Genomic DNA, 23,982 nt, shown 5'->3' on the forward strand with positions numbered 1-23,982 from the left:
CTGCTATGGTCCACATTAAGTTTGAAGCGTGGTAGTTGAAAAGTTCATATGGCTAGTGTATTATGTATGCATTTTACTTCATATCTGTTTATGCTTTCTGCAAACATATTATTTCATGTTCTTGTATGAGTGAATGCATATTGTTGTTGGTAGTCTTTACATACTTTTCATACATGAAATCTTTTGTTTTGTTCTACTCAAATGGATAGCCGACCCAGTTCCCAACTAATTAAGACAAGGCTGGATGATTATGGTATGGTTCTGCTCAAAGGGATACATAAAATTATACTTACAGTGCCTAAGATAATTGAGATGACTGATTATGACAAAAATGAGGAGTTACAAGCATGAGAAAACCAACAGTTTAGCAACTGAGCAGAAGGCTCAAAGGTGCAATGCTGATGATGATGCATGTTAAGTAGGTGAGCTAGAATGGCTTGAAGGGCAGCCAATTTGACAACATATTGCAGGTCAATGTGCCTGGTGATCAATGCTAAGATCGAGTAAACTAACCCACAAAATTGACTAATAGCAAAGTGGGTTAATTTTTATGAAGTTCACTAGAAAGAAATAGGCTAGCAGATGAGAGGATAAGGTTTAGAACATTACTATGATATTGCAGACAAATGATATTAGGAAAACCATGAGCAGGCAGTGCTCAGGAGAGAAGAACTGCAAAATAGATGTGGCATTGGGCTGTCATATAGCTGAGGTTACAGAAATCATCTTGAGATTACTAAGATGGCATAGAGAAAGTCAAGGTACAAGCGGTTTATGTCTCTGAAGCAACAGTAGAGAGTCTTGTATCTATGGGGGCTGCAGGGAGAAAAAAAAAAGATATCAAGTCTGTTGGTGAAGCAGCTTTGAATGCCTTTTGCATGTTTATTTAGGTTTGAGTAGCAAGAGTCTTCCACTTATGGTGGCACAACCCCTTCTGAATCTCCCCAGAAACTTGTCCCAGCACTTGTTTCCTAGGTGTTTTCTTGTTATTTTTACTAAAGAGACCCACTTTCTTGTACCCACACTAGACCTGCTTTCAGTAGCTAAGTTTTAGGGCGAGGTTTAAAATACTGCATATTCGGCCCATTCAGGCCTGAAATGGGCTGCTGATGTAGATACTTTGAATGTGCATTTGAGGCTTTAGAGAACAAATGACAACGCTTGAAGGTGAAGTATTCACTGAGCTTGTGAGGCAGGGTTGATGAAAGCAAGTCGACCAAGTATGGAAATCAAGATAGCAGCAAGAGACTATAAAAAATTAGAATGAGATGGATAATTGGCATGGGTTACATGAGGAAGAGTGATTGGATTTCTGTTAAAAGCTCTAGAATAAAAAAAGATGAATGCAGATATGGAAAATTATTTAAAAATGCCTGCTTTGGTAAAGGATAGGCCCCTCCATAATAATGAATGATACAGAAGGATCTGTAAAGCCAATTCAAAATAACTAGGATAAAGCTTACTATTATGACAATGGTCATATTTTGCATATGTTCGGGATGTTAAAGGATGTCACGCCCCGAACCCGAACCTAGGCCCGAGACGCGCCAGACGCCGCACACCCGCACGGCGGACCGCACGGGCGTGCAAGGCTGAATAATCAGACACTCAAGTCACAACATCAGATCACAATATCAATACTAAAAATCTATCATTTAAGATAATCAAATCAATAATTCAATTTCAAATGTCTCAAATAAAGTTGATAACATTTATTTACAAGATCAATTACTTATGACAAAATGAATCTAAATCTATCTATGTCCAGTGTCATAAGTCCTCTCCTCCCGAATCCCCCATCAATCATCTCCTGCAATTTTGTCAAAAACAGGTATGAGCTACAACAGCTCAGTAGGTAACAACATGCATAAAGTCACGATAACATGTATTAAAGCATATGCAATGTAACTACAGGTCATGTGCACAAATAAATGTGATGATCCGCAAACCAATCCGATACTCAAGTAATATATATATATACCATTTCAGTCTATCATATCACGCATAACATAATCCACAGCTCTACCGCATGACTACGGCCACATCACCCAGTGGCATGGTCACACCGAAGTGTCAACACTCTGCTCCAAATGGAGCCCTGCACCGCAGTGCTGCACCCCAGGGTGCCCCAATCTCTGCTCCTCAGAGCATGCTCCGCAGAGCCAAAACACCCCATAGTGCCGGAACTAGCTCCTCATACAAATCGACAGGGCCAACGTTTCCACCCCATTGGCGGGAATCCTAGACAATAGTCACGCGGTCTCCAAAATCACATCCACAAATTCCAACAATTAAACTTAATATAAACATAAGTTTTCAAAACCAATATATGCATAATAGATTTTCAGATGATCGATTTCCAGTCAAAAACATGCTTCTAAATAATAATACTGCCAAGAATATAAAACATATCAATATGCTGGAAATAATCATACACATATGCATAGTACATGTAAATCATACTTTAAGCAAGGTTACCTACCTGGGTTAGCTTAAGAATCCCTGCCACAGATATCACGAACCCCTGATTAAAACACAAACTTTAATTATTTAATTAACTAAGAAATATAATTTAAACTATTTCTAATCCCTTAAACCCTTAAGTTCATAGATCCAAGAATGGGCCCCTAAGATCAAACATAGACTCTAAAATCAGGATCCTTTAAACTCAAGTCAATCGTGGCCCAACACAGATTAAGCCCAATTGAGCCAAACCAGATAACAGGTCCGGATCAGATTTCGAGCCCAACCCAAACCAGCCCACAGTTCCAATTTGGCCCGACTCAGCCCAACACAGACCCCTAGCCCAACCCAAACCAGGTCTGATCAGACCATAACAAAACCCATTCATGGAATAGGTGGAACCGGTTCACAATTTAAACCCGGTTCAAAGTCTGGTTCACCCTTAAGGCACGGATTTCGATGCAAAGGAAACACCCAAAGCTCATCTGTGCCTGGTTTGAGACACCAACAGGGCACAGAAAATGATGCAAGGAAAACACCCAGCCGGCGGAAGAAGAAGAAGAAGAGGAAGAAGAAGAAGAGGAAGAAGGAGAAGAAGAAGAAGAAGAAGAAGAAGGTGGCTGGTGGTCGGCCCTCGGCGGCCGACCGTGGTCCTCGGCGGCGTGCTCGGCCAGCCGCCGTCGGCTACCCCACCTTCACAGGCGGCACCGAACGGGAAGAAAGAGAGAAGAAGGAGAGAGAGAGAGAGGAAGAAAAAGGGAGGAAAGAGAGGGAGACCGGGGCTGGAAGCCCGGCCCCCCGTCACCCACCTCCGGCCGAACCCATTTCGGCCGGATTGACCTCGGCCGGCCACCGTCGGCCGGTCGATCAAAAAAAAAAAATGTCTTTCCGAAACAGGGCATGAAATTGATTAACCTAACCTTATTCTTTCCCCTCTTAAATCCATAAAACAGTAAATGTGTAGTCTTTCTCACCTCCGGCGGTCGACGAGTGGCTTCTCCGGCGGCGATGGCGGCTCCGGCGACGCCTACGGCTCCGGCGACCGTCTCTAGAAGAGGGGAAAATGAGGAGGAAAAATGAAATGGAACAAGGGTTGGGGCTCTCAGAGAAGAGAAAGAGCGAGAGAGAGAGAGGGAGAGAGGGAGAGGGAGAGAGGGGAAGGGCGTGCGGAGATCTCGCTGGCCGTTCGGCCGGCGTGGTCTTCGTGGGCAAACCACGATGACCCAACTGAAGTCGGCACTCCTTGCCGACTTCAGTTCGGGTCTTCACACTCTAACCAACTAAAAAGAAATTTCGTCCTCGAAATTAAAAACATACCTCAATCCGAGAACAAGGCTGGATACTTTTCTCTCATCTCCTCCTCCAGCTCCCAGGTGGCTTCTCTCTCACTATGATTGCTCCACTGGACCTTGACATATGGGATAGTGCGTCTTCTCAAGACTTGGTCCTTCCTATCCACTATACGGACAGGCTGCTCCACATATGTAAGATCGGCGCGAAGCTGCAAAGGTGCCACATCAATCACATGATTTGGATCAGCAATATACTTCCTCAGCATGGAGACATGAAATACAGAATGAACTCCCGATAGAGCAGGTGGAAGTGCCAGTCTATAAGCAACAGATCCAACTCTCTCGAGAATCTCGAAGGGTCCCACATATCTCGGACTGAGCTTGCCTCGAACTCCAAACCGCATGATCCCTTTAGAAGGGGATACTCTGAGGAACACATGATCTCCGACCTGAAATTCCAATTCCCGCCTCCTGATATCTGCATAGCTTTTCTGTCTACTCTGAGCTGCTCGGAGTCGTTCTCTGATCAACTGAATCTTTTCCATTGTCTGCTGCACCATTTCTGGACCCAAGATCTTCCTCTCCCCCACATCATCCCAACAGATAGGCGATCTACACTTCCTACCATATAGAGCTTCATAAGGAGCCATCTGTATGCTTGCCTGGTAGCTATTATTATAAGCAAACTCTACCAGTGACAAGTGATGATCCCAAGAGCCCCTCATATCAATAGAGCAGGCTCTCAGCATATCCTCTAAAATCTGGATAGTCCTCTCAGACTGTCCATCTGTCTGTGGATGAAAGGCTGTACTGAAACTAAGGGTGGTCCCCAAAGCTCTGTGCAAGCTGCCCCAGAAATGTGCCACAAACCGGGAATCTCTGTCTGATACAATGGATACTGGAACTCCGTGCAGCCGTACTATCTGCTCGATATATAATTCTGCCAGCTTCTCCAGTGTCATCCCAGTCTTGATTGCCAGAAAATGAGCTGTTTTGGTCAGTCTGTCTACAATCACCCAGACTGAATCATGACCTCTAAGGGTACGAGGTAGTCCTGATACGAAATCCATAGTGATATGCTCCCATTTCCACTCTGGAATCGGCAGAGGCTGTAGCATACCTGCTGGTCTCTGATGCTCAATCTTAACTTGCTGACAAGTTAAGCATTGCGATACATGCTGGGCAATCTCCCTCTTCATGTTATTCCACCAAAACACCGCTTTCAGATCCTTGTACATCTTGGTACTGCCTGGGTGCACTGTATATCCCGTACTGTGAGCTTCATCCATGATTTCCTTCTTCAGACCAGGATTTTCTGGAACACAGACTCTGTTAATAAACCTCAAAGAGCCATCTTCATGTATACGGAAATCTGACTGTGTACCAGACTCGATATCTTTCCTGATCTTCTGGAGTCGAGGGTCATCAACTTGCGCTGCCTTAATTCTATCAATAAGTGTAGGCTGGACTCGCAAGTTTGCCAATTTCATAGTAGCCTCATGTAGATACACCTCTATCTCTGCTCTCCTCAGATCTTCCAGAATATCCTTCTGAGTAGTAATCAAGGCTGCAATATTCCCTGAAGATTTCCGGCTCAGTGCATCTGCTACTACATTTGCCTTTCCAGGGTGATAGTGGATAGTCAGATCATAATCTTTTAACAACTCCAACCACCTCCTCTGTCTCATGTTCAGCTCTTTTTGAGTAAAGAGATATTTCAGGCTTTTATGATCAGTATATACCTGACATGTCTCTCCATACAAATAGTGCCTCCATATCTTTAAAGCAAACACCACAGCTGCAAGCTCAAGATCATGAGTGGGATAATTTTCTTCATAAGGCTTGAGCTGTCTAGAGGCGTAGGCAATAACTTTTCCATTCTGCATCAGCACACAGCCCAAACCCTTCTTGGAGGCATCACTGTAAATAATATAATCAACACCCGTGACTGGCAGAGTCAAAATAGGTGCTGACACTAGCCGGCGCTTCAATTCCTCGAAGCTCTTCTCACACTGATCTGACCACTCGAATTTCACTCCTTTGCGAGTGAGTCGAGTCAAGGGCCCAGCAATACTAGAGAAGCCTTCTACAAATCTTCTGTAATAGCCGGCTAATCCAAGAAAACTGCGGATCTCTGATACATTTGTCGGTCTGCTCCAGTCAACTACAGCTTCGATCTTCTTCGGGTCAACCATAATTCCTTCTTTAGATACCACATGCCCCAAGAACATCACCTGATCCAGCCAGAACTGACATTTCTTCAGTTTCCCATACAATTGATTCTGTCTCAAAATTTTCAAAACAATTTTCAAGTGTTGCTCATGCTCAGTATGACTCTTGGAATAGATTAAAATGTCATCAATAAACACAATTACAAATTTGTCCAAGAAAGGTTTAAATACCCTATTCATCAGATCCATAAATGCAGCTGGAGCATTTGTCAACCCGAAAGGCATCACCAGATACTCATAATGGCCATATCTGGTGCGGAAGGCAGTCTTGGCTATATCAGACTCCTTTATCCTCAACTGATGATATCCTGATCGCAGATCAATCTTTGAAAACACCTGGGCACCCTGAAGCTGATCAAACAAGTCATCAATCCGGGGCAGGAGGTACCTGTTCTTGATAGTCACTTTGTTAATTTCCCGGAAATCAATGCATAGCCTCATACTGCCGTCCTTCTTCCTCACAAATAACACTGGTGCACCCCAAGGAGAGACACTGGGTCGAATGAAACCCAGATCCAATAGCTCCTGTAACTGTTCCTTCAGTTCTTTTAGTTCAGCCGGGGCCATTCTGTAAGGAGGTCTAGATATGGGTGCCGTACCAGGGTTTAGATCAATGGCAAATTCTACCTCTCTAACTGGTGGTAAACCAGGAAGCTCATCAGGAAAAACATCAGGGTATTCCCTGACCACGGGTATGTCTTCAATTTTCTGTTCCGACTGCTCAGAATCCATGACGGCCGCCATATACACAGAGCACCCCTTCCTGAGAGACCGAATACCCTGTAAGGCTGCCACTATCTGAGAGGAGACACACCCTCCATCACCCACAAAATAAAACTCTTCAATGTCAGGGATTCGGAAAGTCACCCGCTTCGAGAAGCAGTCAATGGTAGCGTGATATATAGCTAACCAATCCATACCCAGAATTAAATCAAATTCATGTAAGTCCATGACAATAAGGTCAGCTTTCAAGTCTCTACCCTCTACAATTACTGGGCAAGACTTGCATATCAGTGAAGTGATCATCTTACCCCCAGCTGGGGTACTCACACATAATTCCCTCTCCAAGGGTGAGCAAAATATATCATGCTTATGCACATATGTAGATGAAATAAAAGAGTGTGTGGCCCCTGAGTCGAATAGTGCATATGCATAAGTAGAATGTACTAATAAGGTACCTGTCACTGCCGTGTTGGATGCCTGAGCATCCTGCTGTGTCAGTGCATATACCCGTCCCTGGGTGCGAGACCCTCCTCCTGTCTGCTGTCTGGGAGCGGCTGGCTGAGAAATCTGTGCTGGATCAGGGGGAATCTGCCGCTGAGGAGCCCTAGCGCTCGGTGGCCTCTGCACAAATCCGGCCCGGGGACAACTAGAAATCCTGTGGCCCGGCTGACCACACCCATAACAGACAATAGTCCTAGACTGGGTCTGAGGACACTGAGCCATCTTGTGGCCCTGTTGGCCACATCTGTAACATGCTCCAACCCTGGGCAGTCTCCGGGGACAATCAATGGCCTTGTGTCCAATCTGACTGCAAAAATAACAGGTTCCTGATATCACCCGGTGCTCTGGTGCAGTCCTCCCAGGTGGAGCTCGCTGTCCTGCTCCGTGACGGATCTGCACGGGTCGACGTACATGCCGCTCACTATCCGAATCAGAATCTCTGGCCCTCTTCAGCCTCCCTTTATGTGCTTCCTGCGTCTCTTTCCAGATAATCTCCATATTCTTCGCTCTGTCTACAAGATCATCATAGTCGGTCCAATGAACAGCAGCCAAGCCTCGACGCAGGTGGGGTCTCAATCCCTCCTCAAATCTACTCATCCTGGCTATAGGGTCCTGGACGAGGGAGGGTGCAAAACGAGACAATCTATCGAACTCTGCCTCGTAATCCTCAACTGACATACTCCCCTGAGAGAGACTCAGGAACTCTCTCTCCAACTCTCTGACACGGCTGGACGGAAAATATTTGGAATAAAAAGCCGTCCGAAATCCAGCCCAAGTCACAGTCCCGATATCCTGTATCATGGTCCGCTCCACTGACTCCCACCAGTGGTGTGCCCGGTCCTGGAGCATATAAGTAGCATATCTGACTCTCTCCTCCTCGGTGCATCCCATGGCCCTGAAGGCCTTCTCCATCTCGTCTAGCCAGTGTTCGGCCTCCTGGGGATCTGTGGTTCCCTTGAAGGCCGGAGGAGCCAACTTCCGGAATTCTGCAATGCTCCTCCCCTGATCCGACGAGCTAGCAGAGGGATGCTGTGGCTGTGGGTCCCTCTGCTGTCTGACCAGCCCAATCACCTCCCTGACCAGTTCCAATACTGGGGTCGATCCTCCCGCCTGATCCTGTTCTGATCGGTCTAAAACTGTCGGAGCAATCTCCTCTTCCTGAACTCGCTCAGCTGGGCGAGGAGTCGCCGGATCATCTCCCATCGTCTCAATCAGACGACGAGGTGGTACACGAGCACGGCGGGGCGGCATCCTGATACAGACATAATACCACAAGTTAGGGTTAAGTCAAAAATCATCCTATGAGTTTACTACCCCACTCTTATTTCCTCACATATGTCCCTATGCTCCTAGGGTTTTCATTAGTTATTGTTCTTTTGTTCTGATGTCCCTAATGATCGTTAACCTAAGCTCTGATACCACTTAATCTGTCACGCCCCGAACCCGAACCTAGGCCCGAGACGCGCCAGACGCCGCACACCCGCACGGCGGACCGCACGGGCGTGCAAGGCTGAATAATCAGACACTCAAGTCACAACATCAGATCACAATATCAATACTAAAAATCTATCATTTAAGATAATCAAATCAATAATTCAATTTCAAATGTCTCAAATAAAGTTGATAACATTTATTTACAAGATCAATTACTTATGACAAAATGAATCTAAATCTATCTATGTCCAGTGTCATAAGTCCTCTCCTCCCGAATCCCCCATCAATCATCTCCTGCAATTTTGTCAAAAACAGGTATGAGCTACAACAGCTCAGTAGGTAACAACATGCATAAAGTCACGATAACATGTATTAAAGCATATGCAATGTAACTACAGGTCATGTGCACAAATAAATGTGATGATCCGCAAACCAATCCGATACTCAAGTAATATATATATATACCATTTCAGTCTATCATATCACGCATAACATAATCCACAGCTCTACCGCATGACTACGGCCACATCACCCAGTGGCATGGTCACACCGAAGTGTCAACACTCTGCTCCAAATGGAGCCCTGCACCGCAGTGCTGCACCCCAGGGTGCCCCAATCTCTGCTCCTCAGAGCATGCTCCGCAGAGCCAAAACACCCCATAGTGCCGGAACTAGCTCCTCATACAAATCGACAGGGCCAACGTTTCCACCCCATTGGCGGGAATCCTAGACAATAGTCACGCGGTCTCCAAAATCACATCCACAAATTCCAACAATTAAACTTAATATAAACATAAGTTTTCAAAACCAATATATGCATAATAGATTTTCAGATGATCGATTTCCAGTCAAAAACATGCTTCTAAATAATAATACTGCCAAGAATATAAAACATATCAATATGCTGGAAATAATCATACACATATGCATAGTACATGTAAATCATACTTTAAGCAAGGTTACCTACCTGGGTTAGCTTAAGAATCCCTGCCACAGATATCACGAACCCCTGATTAAAACACAAACTTTAATTATTTAATTAACTAAGAAATATAATTTAAACTATTTCTAATCCCTTAAACCCTTAAGTTCATAGATCCAAGAATGGGCCCCTAAGATCAAACATAGACTCTAAAATCAGGATCCTTTAAACTCAAGTCAATCGTGGCCCAACACAGATTAAGCCCAATTGAGCCAAACCAGATAACAGGTCCGGATCAGATTTCGAGCCCAACCCAAACCAGCCCACAGTTCCAATTTGGCCCGACTCAGCCCAACACAGACCCCTAGCCCAACCCAAACCAGGTCTGATCAGACCATAACAAAACCCATTCATGGAATAGGTGGAACCGGTTCACAATTTAAACCCGGTTCAAAGTCTGGTTCACCCTTAAGGCACGGATTTCGATGCAAAGGAAACACCCAAAGCTCATCTGTGCCTGGTTTGAGACACCAACAGGGCACAGAAAATGATGCAAGGAAAACACCCAGCCGGCGGAAGAAGAAGAAGAAGAGGAAGAAGAAGAAGAGGAAGAAGGAGAAGAAGAAGAAGAAGAAGAAGAAGGTGGCTGGTGGTCGGCCCTCGGCGGCCGACCGTGGTCCTCGGCGGCGTGCTCGGCCAGCCGCCGTCGGCTACCCCACCTTCACAGGCGGCACCGAACGGGAAGAAAGAGAGAAGAAGGAGAGAGAGAGAGAGGAAGAAAAAGGGAGGAAAGAGAGGGAGACCGGGGCTGGAAGCCCGGCCCCCCGTCACCCACCTCCGGCCGAACCCATTTCGGCCGGATTGACCTCGGCCGGCCACCGTCGGCCGGTCGATCAAAAAAAAAAAATGTCTTTCCGAAACAGGGCATGAAATTGATTAACCTAACCTTATTCTTTCCCCTCTTAAATCCATAAAACAGTAAATGTGTAGTCTTTCTCACCTCCGGCGGTCGACGAGTGGCTTCTCCGGCGGCGATGGCGGCTCCGGCGACGCCTACGGCTCCGGCGACCGTCTCTAGAAGAGGGGAAAATGAGGAGGAAAAATGAAATGGAACAAGGGTTGGGGCTCTCAGAGAAGAGAAAGAGCGAGAGAGAGAGAGGGAGAGAGGGAGAGGGAGAGAGGGGAAGGGCGTGCGGAGATCTCGCTGGCCGTTCGGCCGGCGTGGTCTTCGTGGGCAAACCACGATGACCCAACTGAAGTCGGCACTCCTTGCCGACTTCAGTTCGGGTCTTCACAAAGGATTTCAGATTTTTATACAAATTTTCAGATGTAAAATAGAATGCTATCTTTTGGTTTTTTAATATAAGCGATAAATGATGTCACATAACGAGTTTTTTAGGCTACTAATGATATCACATAACGAGCTTTTGTAGGCTAGTCACAATGTCCCATAATGAGTTTTTTATTAAAATTTCTTTGGAAATATCTATGACAGACTAGTTTTGTCGTTTAATTCTTTTATTTGGAAGACACATGTATAGTCAGCTAGTAGCGAACCATTGATGGTCCTACGTACATACATACATACACATGCCAGTGTGTGGATGTGTATGTAAGTATGTATGGTGGGTTGTCCATCTGATTTTTAGGAACATATGTTTGCATATTGTAAATAAACTAGACATATATCAATTTTTTTCTTCTATAACTTTTCATATATTAGTTTTTATATACAAATATAATCGCTTTTTCACCCTTAGCACCTTATAAGCATTCCATCTTATAAGCATTCCATCATGACATGGTTATCTTTTATAATGAAAATCTTGAATACCTGATACTTACAATATGATAATGTAACTGTGCAAAAGTTAGCTCATGCCAGAATTTCTAACCGGAAAAATGTATATTATGAACTGCATAGCTTGTAGACAACTGACAGGTTCAGTTAATGTGCAGGAGGCACACTGCTGTAGTCAATGGGGTCATGATTTTCGTCCAGATTATAAGAACCTTGGTATCTTGAAGGTTCAGTTTCCTAATGTTCCGATGATTGCTTTAACTGTAAGTTTCTTCTTATAATAAACTGATTGTTGTGATAATCAATTTGATTGGAAAGATGTGGATAGCTGCTATTGACTCCTGATCGGTGACTTCCATTTTGTAGGCTACTGCTACATATAAGGTCCAGACAGATCTGATGGAGATGCTGCATATTCCTAAATGTGTTAAGTTTGTTAGTACAGTTAATAGGCCCAATCTTTTCTACAAAGTATGTCTTATTCACTGATCCATTAACTAATAGCGTGACTAGCTGAAATGTCTTATTGATTGGAGTTGCTTGTGTGTGAAGATATCTTACAATTGAAGTTGCTTGTCTATTAGGTACTCGAGAAGTCATCTGTTGCAAAGGTGGTCATTGACGAAATTGCAGATTTTATACGACAGTCATATCCTAATAATGAGTCTGGAATAGTTTATTGCTTCTCTAGGAAGGAGTGCGAGCAGGTCTGTGGAATGCTTCTTATGCATTTAACTCTTTGTATGTTGTTCCCTTGATATATCTGAGTAAACACCTTTTTCTTGGAAAAATTTGATTTGTGGTAGAGCAAGCAAAATAATATTCTCTTACTTGTTTCTGTGCCTCTCACGCACAAGCAATGAATGTATTATTTGCAGTTGAGAATGAGTACTTGCTCCCTTCTGCTTATGAGATGTAATCTAATCAATCTGTGCATCTGACAATACTTTAAGATTTTAGATTTTCATAAAATACATGAAATCTGTTACTTGATTTGCAGAAACTTTACCATAAATTTATGGACAAGTTCCATTCCTATCTTCTTGTAGTCAAACTGAGCTACTAATTCATCCGATCTGAGGCCATCTGGTCTCTTACTGAAATTTTAATTCTTCTTCACAACCAGTCCCAAACATACTAGATCTTTAGTTATTTTCTGCAACTCCTTTCATTTAGATCCAAATGTCAAGTTACATATGGCTGTATCTAGTTTTGTTTCTTATTATACCATCAAATCGGTTTCTGCATCATTGTACTTCTCATAAACTGCATCTTTTCTACTTGAGTTTAACACCTTATATGTGGACTAAAACCTTATGCAACCTCAACCATTTCAAGCTTCATAAGCCAAGTCTATCATCTTGAGCTACCATAATAAATTTCCATGTGTCTACAAGGCTTTGGAGGATAATAACTTCATGCAACCAACAAAACTAAGTTGGATAAAAGAGAAAGCCTTCTGCAACCTCGACCATTTCAAGCTTCATGAGCCAAGTCTATCATCTTATAGCTACCATAATCAGTTTTCAAGTGTCTACAAGTCTTTTGAAGGTAATAGCTCCATGCAACCAACAAACAGATTCAGTTGAATAAAAGAGAAAACTGTATTGATGAGAAACTTTCATATCACTAAGGTCATCAACATTCTCATACAACTCCTACATGAAATTAATCACACTTGGCACATTCATGATAACGAAATTGAACTCTTGTTAAGTACTTAAATCCTTTATGCATGACTATTTTTCAGCTTTTACGTTGCTCTATGCTCATTGATTTGTGTTAATTTTACTTGTATAGTGTGAAATACAAATTCCTTATGCTTTTGTTGAGTGCAACATATATTCCTTCTCTATGAAATAATAATTCCAGTGATCCAAAGCTTATTTGATAGTGTGGTTTTCCCTGTCATAGGTAGTTATAACAGATAAAACATTCAAGTTTTAAACCTTGCAATTCCTAAACAGTATTTTCAACAGAGATAATGCAACCACAGTTCACCTGATATCTTTGCTCAACCATTTCATTTTCTTGGCTTCTCAAATTTAGGTATAAATCTCACTTTTCAAATGCTTGATCCTGAGAGCTATGAGAAACTAAAAGAGAAATGAGCCTTGTATAAAAACACAACCAGATCTTTGAACCTTGTTAAGCCATGTAGTAACTTTATGGCAATTGAGACTCATCGCAAGTCTGGATGGAAATACATAGCCCAAGAAAAATGAAGCTTCTAGTCACAAGGTCATGTTTCTTCAAATTGGCATATAGCTCCTCTTGGCTTAAGAGCTAGAACACATTTGATGATCTAGGATGCAACGTGCTATTATGATTCATACTGTACTCTCAGATGCTATTAAAGCCTACACTACGATAAATTTACTAAAAAGCATCAAGAAACTACGTCTGTCAACCTCAAAGTGCATGTAAGATTTAACAACTTTAATGAGATTACCCACTTCTTTTAGACCATCCTGCATTTTAAACGCTGCAGTATAGGCTGAATTATAATTTTACATCACTCTTTGTTCTATCTTTGAACACCTATTAGTATTCATAGAAAGAACCAAATGTTTAACCAATCCTTATTCAAATCCAACAATCAGTGCTCATTGTCTAGCACCAATCCCCAGAATTGGCGTAGCTAGAAACACACGAAAATCATCTCTTGTTTTTAGTAGCGCGCTGTGATCCATATTCACATCTTATAGTTCGTTGTCAAATAAATAACCCTATATTAGCTTGTGGCAATGTTGAATATGTCGTGCAGTTGTAGAACCTCCTCATATATCAATGTTTGACATTTGGTTGTATTGTCCTTTATGTATTCACATTCATGTCTAAAAGAAACTTCAACTATAGATATGAGATTTGTTTATTTTTCTGATGAGTATGCGATGTAGATTCGATCCTCAGGATTAAACCCATTACAGGTGAGAATCTAAAACAAATTTCAGATCCGAAAATGAAATATTTAATCTGCAACATTTTCATATTTATATGTATAAAATCTGCATTGGAAACTGATCTACGGGTCGATTTGGATGCCAGGGAGTTCCACTAAAAGAGATATCGATAAAATATAATCTCCTATAAAAGAAGTTCTATGAAAAACAGGAGGACACCTGTTTTTCATAGAATTCATTTTTGAGATTTTATGACGTCAATTTGATAAAACAGGTTCTATGGAAAACAACCAAACAACCGTTTTTTTGAAAAACTTCTTCATTTGATTTTTCTATGTACCTTTTTAAATAAAACTTGTCAACCAAACAGCTCCTGTGTACCTGAAGTTGATGATTTCTACAATTGGGGCAAATTTCTTTCTTTCATCACCAAAACTGATTTTTAGACTTTACTCTGTTTCCTGTCCTCCTTTTTCAGTTAAAGACATAATGAGACTTCTTGAGAGGACAGTGTCTTATTAAATTGTATGCAGACTCTAATGGATGTGTAACTGTTTGATATATCCGACTCACTAAAAAGAGACATAATACGACTTATTAAATAGGACACGCTAGTTAAGTAGGATGACTCTAGACCTTTCTTCTAACAAAAGAATAAGAAGCAACATACTTTCCAATTTTCTGAAAGTATGAAAATTCATAACTATATGAGACCGATATGGAAAGCCAATAAAATGAATCCAGAGCACAATCTTAATGACTTAAACCTTTCTTAGCACAAGCAAGACATAAAATAGAAACTTTGGACACCAAGTCCCACCGAAGTTAGAATTATAGGATTCAAACACTCACTCAAAGAATAGACTGAAGAGTATAAAAAAAGAAGCTATAGAATACCAAACCTTCTCCCAACTTATCTGAACATGTAAAATTCAATAAAAAAAACAAATTAACTAAAAATAAAACCAAAACATTAAAATAATTTAGTCTAACCCTAATTAAACCTAAACTAACCCACAACGACTTTCTTTGTAAACTGTGTAGTTTTTCAAAAATGTTTAATTTCCTTTTGAGCTCACTGTAATCCTTAGAAGAATGCCTGCTTCATTAATGGGCTTGGCTTTATATTCCATATCCTTTTCAACAACTTCTAACCAAGTGCTTCTAGTTGGTTGGAAGGTTTGGTCCTGTAGTCCCATTAAGAGCAGGCTAGTGTGTATGACAATTCTGAAAATTATCAGAGTACTCCTCTTTCCCAGTGCTCTCTGTATTTTTTTCTATTGAAAATCCTTATCTAAACTAATATGATATTTTTATCTTCGTGCTTGTTATATTGGATAAATATAATCTGGATTTTGATTCTAGTGATGGTAAAGTTTTCACATCTGTGCATTCTCTTCAGTAAGACTATCAAAATAATGTTAATAGTTTAATAATAGAAAGCTCTTTCAAACTATGTGCATTGTCTTCTGAATTTATTCTGTTGTCAACGGCATAACGCTCTTCCATGCTTGGGCTTTTAATGCACTTTGTCACTCTAACATGTTTGGTTGTGAATTTTTATGTGATATAGTTACTCGAAGTTCGTGATGATTTTTGTCACATACAGGTTGCAAAGGAGTTGCAAGAACGTGGAATTTCAGCAGATTATTACCACGCAGATATGGATGTGACTGCTCGTGAGAAAGTTCATCTGCGGTACATTTCATTGTCCTTGATAAATTAGTCATTGCAAAATAAAGCTGCTTGTATTTTCTCTATTAAATGTTCCCAATTTCAGTCTATTTTGGGGGTGGGGTCATGTAATTCTCTTTGTAGCAGTCAACTTGGTATATTGGAGATAAAGTAAGAGAGTGATGCATGAGGAGTCTGAAGCATCTGGTTTAGGATATCATCTTAATATCGATTGATAGGGTTCTCTCAAGTGATGGCAGGGTGGACATTTGAGAGATTGTATATAAAACACTAGATGGTTGAACATCTGCAGAAAGAGGACATCTTCAACACCTTCAAGGTTTTCTTCAAGATTTTGATAACAACAACTCAAACAACTGATGATGAGATCAATTGGGAAGAATGGCTGACTTGCTATGATTTGTTCTTTTGCATTAGCAGGTTTTTTTTCGTTTTTGGAGTTGTGTTATTCCTAGATATAGAGTATGGTAGACGGAACAAGAACAAGCGAATGTCTTGAAATACACTAGTATATTGCACGTGCAATTAATGTGGCCTGACAAAAAAATATGGACCGTAGAATGCAGTGGGAAACACATATACATATTGGTGAGCTTTGACAGTTCACAGACGAAAAGGATTCTAGATGGTCATATCGCGAAAGGATTCTAGATAGACACGATATAGTTGGCTGGGAAAGGATTCTAAACGTAGAGGTGCTATAGTTGAGAAAAAGTCGGAAACATCATTTCTGGGAAATGTGGAGACACTGACAATGCAAGGCCCTTAGACAACACGAATGCCAGACTTTGTGTTGTATGGTTGTTAAGATGAATGATAGGTAGGAGAAAAGAGTACCCAGTAATATGGAAATCATGATAATCTGGCAATAAAATGTGATCAAAATATGAAGGACGGTAGGCCTGTGGAAGCATTTATTAAAGGGGATATTATCATGTAAATCAAGATATCTGCAGCAGTCATCAATTAAATCAAAACGAGATTAATAAAGATGACTATGTAATCTGGCTTGCAACTTGTCAACTGGCTAGATGTTGGATGATGATCAAATACTAAATGAGATAGTTAGTTCTTTTAGATGGCAATATATTAGAAAATGCAAAATTTGTGATGTTAATTGAACATATTACCTATGAAAATGCCTACCACAGGATTACTGATAGATGACCTGATTGTAGTGTAAGTCCTCAAAATTCCAAAAATAGGACATAAATCTTGTCTTTTCCTGTCTCTATTTTTGTGTCCTATGCAATTGTATGCATGCTTTGTGATTTAAATAACTCTAGACAAAGTAATATACTATGTCTCTTTTTTTTTAATAGAAAAGTAATATACTATATCAATTATCAACTACATATGCATGCATTACCTTGGGATTTTAATTTTTTTGTCATGATTTTCTAAGTGGCGCAAATCAAAAACTAAATTGAATACGGTTAGGCAATAGGCACAGACATCTTTAACCACTGTCATCTTGTGTTTATTTTTATTTTCACCATCATTTTTCAATATCTTAGGCATATCTTGAAGCTTTGGAGTTTGGAATTGGATTGTTGGTGAAAGTTCTGCTACTCTGAAATGAAAGATATTCTGTGCTCTAACTTGTATCTGGTCTAACCATCTCCTACAGTGTTGGTCCCCTTTGAGATGAGCATAGCTAATGTATGATGCTGTGATGAATATTGAAATTCATTGACATGGAAAATTGTAAAGTTAATTGAAAAAAAGCCTGTCAAATGGAAGGTTCACAGGTTCTAAGGTCGGTCAGGGCATTCATTGTGGATTCACTGTGTTGGGAAGAGGAAGGCAGTTTTATTTGACTATTGTTGGATAAGGATTGTGGAGAGATCTAAGTGGTTCTTACCGAGTCTGTTATCTCAATGAATACTGAGAAAAATGAGTTAAGTTGATGTTCTGCTTTCGATTAGAGACTGGAGTTTTTCATGCATTTCCGTTTTTCACTGGAGGAGAAAAGCTGGGCTGGAAGCCTGTCACAAGCTTTCGCTTTCCCCCTTGTTTTCTCTTCATGCAATGAGATTAACTCAGAATGATGAACTCAGAAAACTGACGAGGAACTAATAAAGCGGCTGGGGAAAGCTTCCAGCAACAACAACAACAAAAAGAAAAAGAAATCTAGTAAGCATTAGTTAAAAAAATAGTATAGTAAGCATTCCCTGCTCCATCAGAATGATGTGCCTTGAGTTCCTTCTTCCAAAACTATGGAACAACCAAGGAGGGATGCAAAAGTACCCAATTTGTTCAATGTGCCAGATTCTCTTTCTTCTGCGGGTTGATTTCTAGCTGTTCTTAAGAGCTTCAGTAGGTGGAAAGATACAGTCAAATCTCAGATTTGGGCTTGTTTTGTGCATAGGCTGTTTTTGCTTTCCAAGTTGCTTGCCTAACACTGTTGCTGCTTGCCAAACCCACCACCTCATGGTCCAAAGATAAATAGTTCTTCCGCGCTCTCTCTTTTTCTACATATGCAGTGGAAGGTGGAGCACTCCTTGATGCTGTTGGCACCTTCTCCTGCTCCAAAAGCAAGCTGGGTACCAGCTAGAGCAGAAACAAACGCCGGCACACACAGGAGGCTGAAGGAGGCAGGTTTCTGGTTGGTAGAGGGAGAACTCTTAGTACGTGCACGAAAAGGGGGTCTGGTGAAAAACCAGTTATTTGATTTAGCTTCTTGCTCTTTCTTAGCAGCATGTATATATATATATATATATGTACACATATGTTACATATACATATCTATAGACACACATATATGTATGTACATGTAAACATTCATATATAAACGTCTGTATATAAATGTATGTATATAAATATATATAAATGTATATATGTATATATACATATCAAGGATGGCGGAACCAGTATCAGGCACCGTACCGGTTGCCTGGCGGGACGAGTTGGTACGGGCCCACGCCGTGCCATGCTGGGCATGTACCGACACATCTTCTATGGCAGGGGAGAGGGAGAAAGAGAGAGAAAATGAGAGGGAGAGCGGGGAGGGAGGGAGAGGGAGAGGAGGAAAGAGAGAGACTGAGGCTGGCCCAAAAATAAAAGGGCCCCGCCTCTGCATCTCCCTAGCCTCCACCTCTGCGTGGAGGCTCCGCCAGCCGGCCCCGACCTCTCTCTTTCTTCCTCTCTCTTTCTGCCTCTCCCTCTCCCTCTCCCTCCCTTCCCTGCTCTTTCTCTCTCTCTCTCTCTTCCTCTTCTCCTTCTTCTCCTCCAGCGAGTCATCTCGGTTTCAATGGTAGAAATCTCTCCATCTGCCGCCAGTATAGCCCAGGATGCCTCGAACCGGGCGCTTTGGGACGGTTCCGTAGACTTTGATACGTATGTATGTATGTATATTTTACCTGTGTGTGTATTTGTAGAAAGTTCAAAACTTGCGCTTTGGAAACCTGTCTTTCTTTTCCTACAAGAGATGCCGTAACAAAAACTTCTACTGAACAGAACATTAAAATTTGAAAACTACATGTTTAAGTAGATGAGTAGATTACTTATTGCAGATCATCTCGAGCATGCTTGTAGGTTCTTTTGAGGATAACTTAACACCTAATTTGCCACAGCAAAATTTGCATTTCAAACCACAGCTATATGGTACTGAATATTATAAAAAAGTAATCTACTTTTAACATCAGACTGAAGCTGATCCACAAAACAGCACCAACTATGATACATATTTTGGATATACATATTTATTTAACAGAGCAATGTGCTTTTTTTTTTGTGTTTCTGTGTTAGAAGACTTGCATTTGGCAAAAAACCCACTCATGTTTTCTTCTGTTTTGGTTTTTGTTGACACCTGGATCCATAATTTTACAACTGTTCCAAGTCATTCAGAAAGAGAAAGGCAAACTGGATTCCAAAAATGCAGAAGAAAAAAGGAAATTATTAGCATTTGATTAAACAAAATAGTTTCTCTATGTTGGTCATAGTTTTTCAGCGAACACCAAATAATGCATATGGTTACATTGACATCGATAAATACTAGTGTACTAGCAAGGGTCCCCTCACCAAAACTGGCTAGTGTCGAACTGTACAGAATGATTCATGTTGATCATCATTTTTTTGGAACACCATTTGATTGTTGGAGACAAGTATAACACCATTAAGTAAAATACAATTCTTACAGGTACCCAACTTGGAGTGTACATGATCATTCTCCTGTTACATGAAGTTGCTAAGACCACATATATTAGTATATTACTCATTCTTATATGGCATGGTATTTACTCTTTTCAATAAATATTTATAACTTTGGACATATTTTTCCAATCTTTTTTAATATAAATCAAGTCAAGATGATGGTTGTATGGTTTCCCTGTCATGCTTTCTAAACTTTACAGTCTAAATGTCTAACAGGTTAATGATGTAGTCTATTATAAAATTCAAATTTTGTTTAATTTTTGGTATGTACCAGTACTTAACAGTGTGAACATGGTGCAATATATTAAGGATTATCATAATTTAGATTTTCTTTCCTTCGATTTTTTTTGTAACAAGCCTGGTCACATATATTTGGATCTGCTCTATGGATTCTCATTGACCAAAAATTCCTATTTAGCGCAAACTCCACTTGTTTCAATCTTTTCCATTTACTTTTTCCTGACTACCATCCGTGCCACCTTAGGTCTTGATCTCATGTTTTTCCTGCACCAACATTTCTCTGTTCCTTTCCAATTAACATGTTGCATTGCTGTGTTGTAGTCTAATTTTCACCTATTTGGTTTATATAATTTTGTCTTTTCTTTTGCTGAACAGCTGGAGCAAAAACAAATTACAAGTTATCATTGGGACGGTATGTATGCCTGGTGCCATCTTCCTTTTTTCTTTTTGGCCTTTCCAAGTAAACAGTTTATGACCCCTTTGATAAAAATTTTGCAGGTGGCATTTGGAATGGGAATAAATAAACCAGATGGTATGTTGAATGAACAGAGTCTTATGTGACTGTTATTGCCATTTTAGTACGTATGTTTAGTTTTCATATGTTGAATGTCCAGTTAATATCACTTCCTGATGCTTTCTTGTGCTTTCTGTGAAAATTGGTTGCCTTTCTAGCGTTGCTTTTCTTTACAACATTAATAGGTAAGTACTTATTTAAATGCTTACCAATAAATGTGACATTTTTGTTTAATGAACAGTGGTTTCATATCATTTTCCATCATCTACTCCCCTTCTATATGGGTGGTATTATCAGATATTATAAAGGTTATAAACATGAACAGCATGCTAATTTATATTATATGAAAGCAGCTTAATCAGTAAAATGAATCAACTTTCAGCAGTGTCAAAATCATGTTGGGGTATTTTTGCAAGAGCGCTTGGGTACTGGCGGAATCCTTTGTTTTGGTGGAGCTCAAGATCATGGAAATTCCGATGTTATACCTTTGTATGCGAGCATATTATTCATGCATGTCTGCAAATGTTCAAGTTGGTTTATGCACGCATATGAATGCATGCAAGCATGTGTGGGTGCATATAGGGCTGCAAGTGAATCAGGTTGGCGTAGGTCTATTTTGACCCAGATCCAGCCAGAACTGAATTTGATTTTAATGTTTAGGCACAGATTTACCCATCATTTTAGGGGCTGTGTTAGTGCATGTCTAAATTGAAGATTGAATCTAATTGAGTTCAATCATGCTGGACCTAGTTCTGTGAAACATGCTCAGTCTAAGTTGGTGTTTGGGTTTTTGTTTCGGTCTCATTCTTGATCCGTTTCTTAAATCCTGGGAAGGCTTGGATCCATATTGGCCTGGATCTGGGTAGACCCGATCCACGTGGACCCTAGAGGTTTGCATGTGCATGCATGTGTTGGTGTGTGCACATGCATGCCTAAACGTATGTGCCTAGATGAGTAAAGTACAAGTTATCTAGATGAGTATATATGCCTAAGCATATGTGTGCCTAGATGATAAGATTGTTTTTCTCAACTATTTTCTATGATTTTTAATGTATAAGTGGCTATAAAGGATAGTTTCACAGTGCACTTGTTTGCATTCCAGAACAAGTGTTAGGCCCTGTTTGGGGGAGCTTTTGGAGGGCCAAAAAGCACTTTCTGACCCTCCAAAAGTACTTTTAGATAAAAAATGGTGCTTGGTAAAATTTTCGGAAAGCTGTTTCAGCCATGGTCTGCCGTACCGGTCCGTATCGGTCCATACGTACCGGTCCGGCCTGGGACCGGTACCGGATCAGCGTGGAATCCGATACCGGTGGTTTATTGTTGGAAAACCGGTTTGGACCGGTACGGGACCGGTACGTATTCCGTACCGGTCTGGGCCGCCACCGGTACGCCGACTAGTACCGGTACGGTGGACCTTGGTTTCAGCTTTTGCGGAAAGCTGAAAACAGCTTTTGGGGAGAAGCTCCAATTTGGAGCTTTCCGAAAATGCTGCTTTCAGCTTTGTCGGGAAGCTATTTTTTGGACCAAAATACCCCCATTTAAATCATATTTACTCAACGCCGCCGTCTCTATTCCTTCTTCTTCTTTTTTTCTTTTTTCTTTTGTTTTGGGAACTCATGGCTGCCCACGGTGGTAGCCACCATGCCGGCCACCACCCATGGCCGGCGACCCATCTATGTTTTAATAAAATAAAATAATAAATAAATAAAAAATAATAATGAGTGGGTGGCGCATAATCTAATGTAAATAAATAAATAAATAAAAATATTAGTAATTAGTTAACCAATTTTATCACATAGCTAAAAAATTTGTTAGAGAGATAAATAGTCATTAGAAGGATGAAAAATTAATTTACACTAATAATTATAATATTTTATATATTTATTATTGTATTATACTATGAATATAATATTATATTATATTATATCATAATACATGGATATGTTATGTTAAATAATTTAATATTATATTAAATTATTATTTTATAATGTATAATGTTATAGTACTATATTATAATAATATTATATTACCTTACATTAATATTATACTATATCATATATTTATGTATTAATACATATTATATTTTATTATGCTCTGTTGTATAATACTGGTAATGTCCTTTATAATCATTTTGTCACACAAAAGTACTTTCTCAGTTTGTTTACCAAATACATGTTAAAGTGCCATAGTACTTTAGAAATGTAGTTACCAAACAGCAAATAGTTTTTTATAAACGCTCTGCTTCAGACAGCTCTACTTCCAACAGCTATACTTCTAAAAGCTCTACTACTAACAGCTCCCCCAAACAGGACCTTACTCTGGATGTACTCGCTTCTAGTACATGCCTTATTCTGTAGTCTAATTTCAGTTTCTCTTTCTATCTGTGCCCTTTTACAGGGTGCTCAAAACTAAAATTTTCTTGGTTATCTCTAGTCAGGTTTGTCATTCATCACAGCCTCAGTAAATCAATGGAGACATACTATCAGGTAGTTTAAATCTATCTGCTTGCTTTATTCAAGGAATTTCCATAAATTATTGGCATTACAGGAGAGTGGCCGAGCTGGAAGAGATGGACTTCCTTCAGAATGCTTGTTATATTTTAGACCAGGCGATGTTCCACGCCAGGTAGAACCATTTTTGACTTCGTAGATGTTATTCTTTTCCTCCCTGTGACAAGTAAATGAACGTGGTGCTTTCTAAACAGAGTACAATGGTTTTTTATGAGAATTCTGGCTTGCAAAATCTCTATGATATTGTCCGATACTGTCAGGTACACCTTCAGACATGCATGTTTCTCTTTCTTACACAGATTAAATAGTATATTACTACATCACACATGATAAAGAATATATCTTGACCAATATTTCACAAAATGTATGCTATTTCTGAATAATTGTGGAAAAAAGATGAAAGAATAGAAGCAATTACTATTGTCTAGTGTCCAGCAAAATGATGTTCTTGCTAGGATAAGGGTAAAGTTTGTACTTTCTTTTTTCAGTCTAAAAGAAACTGCCGCCGGGGTGCTTTCTTTCAGCATTTTGGGGAACCTCTACAGGATTGCAATGGTAGTTCTATATGCCTTTTTACATAAATTTGAAGAATAACAGCC

General features: G+C 40.4%; 1 protein-coding gene across 6 annotated transcripts in view; it reads left to right on the top strand.

Annotated features, from left to right (window-relative positions):
* The window catches only part of RECQL2 (RECQ helicase L2), a 38,518-nt gene that overhangs the window by 3,430 nt on the left and 11,106 nt on the right, over positions 1 to 23,982 (top strand). For 4 of the 6 annotated variants that reach the window (XR_015975995.2, XR_016399719.1, XM_039123781.3 and 1 more), the window contains exons 5-14: positions 11,525 to 11,629; positions 11,733 to 11,837; positions 11,951 to 12,073; positions 15,879 to 15,967; positions 20,735 to 20,771; positions 20,858 to 20,891; positions 23,271 to 23,359; positions 23,421 to 23,498; positions 23,578 to 23,643; positions 23,872 to 23,938. Coding sequence is in view for 4 of the 6 variants with exons in the window: in XM_039123781.3 (XP_038979709.2) it covers positions 11,525 to 11,629; positions 11,733 to 11,837; positions 11,951 to 12,073; positions 15,879 to 15,967; positions 20,735 to 20,771; positions 20,858 to 20,891; positions 23,271 to 23,359; positions 23,421 to 23,498; positions 23,578 to 23,643; positions 23,872 to 23,938 (793 nt within the window). In the remaining 2 variants the exon portion in view is untranslated. The remainder of the gene's footprint in view (positions 1 to 11,524; positions 11,630 to 11,732; positions 11,838 to 11,950; positions 12,074 to 15,878; positions 15,968 to 20,734; positions 20,772 to 20,857; positions 20,892 to 23,270; positions 23,360 to 23,420; positions 23,499 to 23,577; positions 23,644 to 23,871; positions 23,939 to 23,982) is intronic. The other 2 variants (XM_088717352.2, XM_039123783.3) reach the window with 1 other exon arrangement.

The sequence above is a fragment of the Phoenix dactylifera genome, chromosome 3, assembly GCF_051530095.1.
Source record: "Phoenix dactylifera cultivar Ajwa chromosome 3, Ajwa_hap1_PhDact_Kaust_v1.1, whole genome shotgun sequence".
Taxonomy (NCBI): Eukaryota; Viridiplantae; Streptophyta; class Magnoliopsida; order Arecales; family Arecaceae; genus Phoenix; species Phoenix dactylifera.